Raw genomic sequence first — 1,998 nt, 5'->3', positions numbered from 1 at the left:
GTTATATTTAAAGAAGTACTGTTACGATAAAGATACTAATTTGGCCGGAAATGTTTTGCGGGTCTCTGCTAGTATTTATTATTTGTTTGCTGGTAAGCGCAAAGCTACTTAACAACGGGCTATCTGTTCTGTGACTCCACGAGTATAGAAACCCATTTTTTAACGTGACAAGCCCCGAGACTTCCCGCCGAGTCGCCGGGGGATGGCTAAAAAATATTCCTCACACTTTCAGCTGCGGTTGCATTATAAGAATGGCTGACAATTTTTTTAGTGTAGATGGTGGATGATAGGATGCTGCTGACCAGCTGCCATTCCTCTGGACAGTAGTTCAAAATCAGGAATGACTACACATAAATTTAGTAAATTTACCATAAATCTTACCACTACATTTCCTTTTAATTTTTTTATTAAGCGGGCGCCCTTGTTTACGGGTATTACATTACGTAGTGTGATGATTAAAAAAAACAGAAGTAGCAGAATTAAATTTTTCTAGTTACTGACCTCCAATTCCACTCATAAAGCCATGCCAACAACTTGACCGATGCCCCTCAGGAACAGTGTCCACTTCGTTAATGACTTCGTACTGCAACTCAGCTGCACCATTAGCTTCAAGGTCATGTGGGTCAGTCTCTTCAACACTAGTCCAGACCTTTGGGGGTCGCCTATCAGCAAGACTGCTGGCAGGATTACTCATCAGGCCGCAGAACTTTGTTAGCTGAAAGCGTCCCGTACAAAGAAGTCTCTAGAAAAGTAAATTAACTACAAAAAACTTTTGACCCCGTACACAGAAAGCCGCTGATTTGCTTTTCGAAGTTAATTAGATTGTTTTTTATAATATTCGCATATTAACTCTCAAGACCTCACAACTCAAACTTTTCCGTTTTCGCTCCGTTATACTACTGAATAGAGTTAACTGTTCGTACTACCATTCATTCTCTTGACGTTTGGCAAAACTAGCCTCTCATTGGTGACATAAGCAGCACGTGAGCCTGACTCTTCTCGATTGAGTCGTCGTTATATCGCCTGCTACATAAAATAACTGAAAGCTCATCCTTTATGTATTTTTTCAGTTATTATTCTTATTATTGTTCAATTTCTCGAATTTAAGAAAATCATAAATTGATTTGCAGGCCAGTGACAAACAGAAAAGTCTTGGATGTAAGTAACGTTACGATTGTGCGTGGCGTATTTTACAACTTTTTTAGCGATGACTTTCTTTTCCCCGCTTTTACGCCCCAGCATGCTTCAAGCGACGTAACTTGATATCGCCTGTGCGCGCTTCGTGGAAACAATAATGGTTTATTCATAATATTTAACCCTTTACATGTTTGTAAGATATATGATCTAAACATCGAAATCTTTGCATGACTATTTTAAGGTTAGCCTAGATCTTAAGGGACCATAGTGTAATATAGAAACTTCGGTCGTTTACCATTTATTTTTGCATTCTGCAGCGATGCTTTATTAAATCTATGTAATTATTACGTTCCTACAGAGTATATATATACAAGAACATAAATGTGTAATGGGATGTTATGGGAGGGAGGGGGGAAAATGAATGTAGTAATTTTTTTTTAAGGGAGGAGGATAATACACACGTACTAGTACACATCCACTTCTAACTGAGAAACTAAAGCAAGAGGCCAGTTGTAATAACATAATTATAAATAGAAAACACAATGTATTTCATCGATATAACACACATATTACTGTCAATGACGATTTATTTTACTTCCAAAAATGTACTTGAAATATATATATATATATATATATATTCATATTAAAAGTCGTACACCTAGTGTTTGCAAATACACCCCTTCCCAATGTACGTGATATATATAGTAGTTAAATTATATATATACGTGTGTGTATACAGAATACTCTTACTTCCCGCCACGAAACGCCATTATTCTATCCCAAAATTCGAAACATTGAATTTTATGCCTACTACTTTTAGTGTTAGGAGTTTTTAACCTACATAACACACAAAAAGTAAGT

The 1,998-nt window shown here is 36.7% G+C and overlaps 1 protein-coding gene across 1 annotated transcript in view; it reads right to left on the bottom strand.

The window, feature by feature from the left end:
- LOC106463360 (polycystin-2-like) overlaps nucleotides 1-1,476 on the bottom strand; it is a 42,905-nt gene extending 41,429 nt beyond the window's left edge. Inside the window, exon 1 of the mRNA XM_013923383.2 lies at nucleotides 502-1,476. Coding sequence (XP_013778837.1) covers nucleotides 502-694 — 193 coding nt within the window. The 5' untranslated portion in view covers nucleotides 695-1,476. The remainder of the gene's footprint in view (nucleotides 1-501) is intronic.
- Between the last annotated feature and the right edge of the window lie 522 nt (nucleotides 1,477-1,998).

This window comes from Limulus polyphemus, unplaced genomic scaffold (genome assembly GCF_000517525.1).
Source record: "Limulus polyphemus unplaced genomic scaffold, Limulus_polyphemus-2.1.2 Scaffold1385, whole genome shotgun sequence".
Taxonomy (NCBI): domain Eukaryota; kingdom Metazoa; phylum Arthropoda; class Merostomata; order Xiphosura; family Limulidae; genus Limulus; species Limulus polyphemus.
This window is presented reverse-complemented; position numbering and strand designations above follow the sequence as displayed.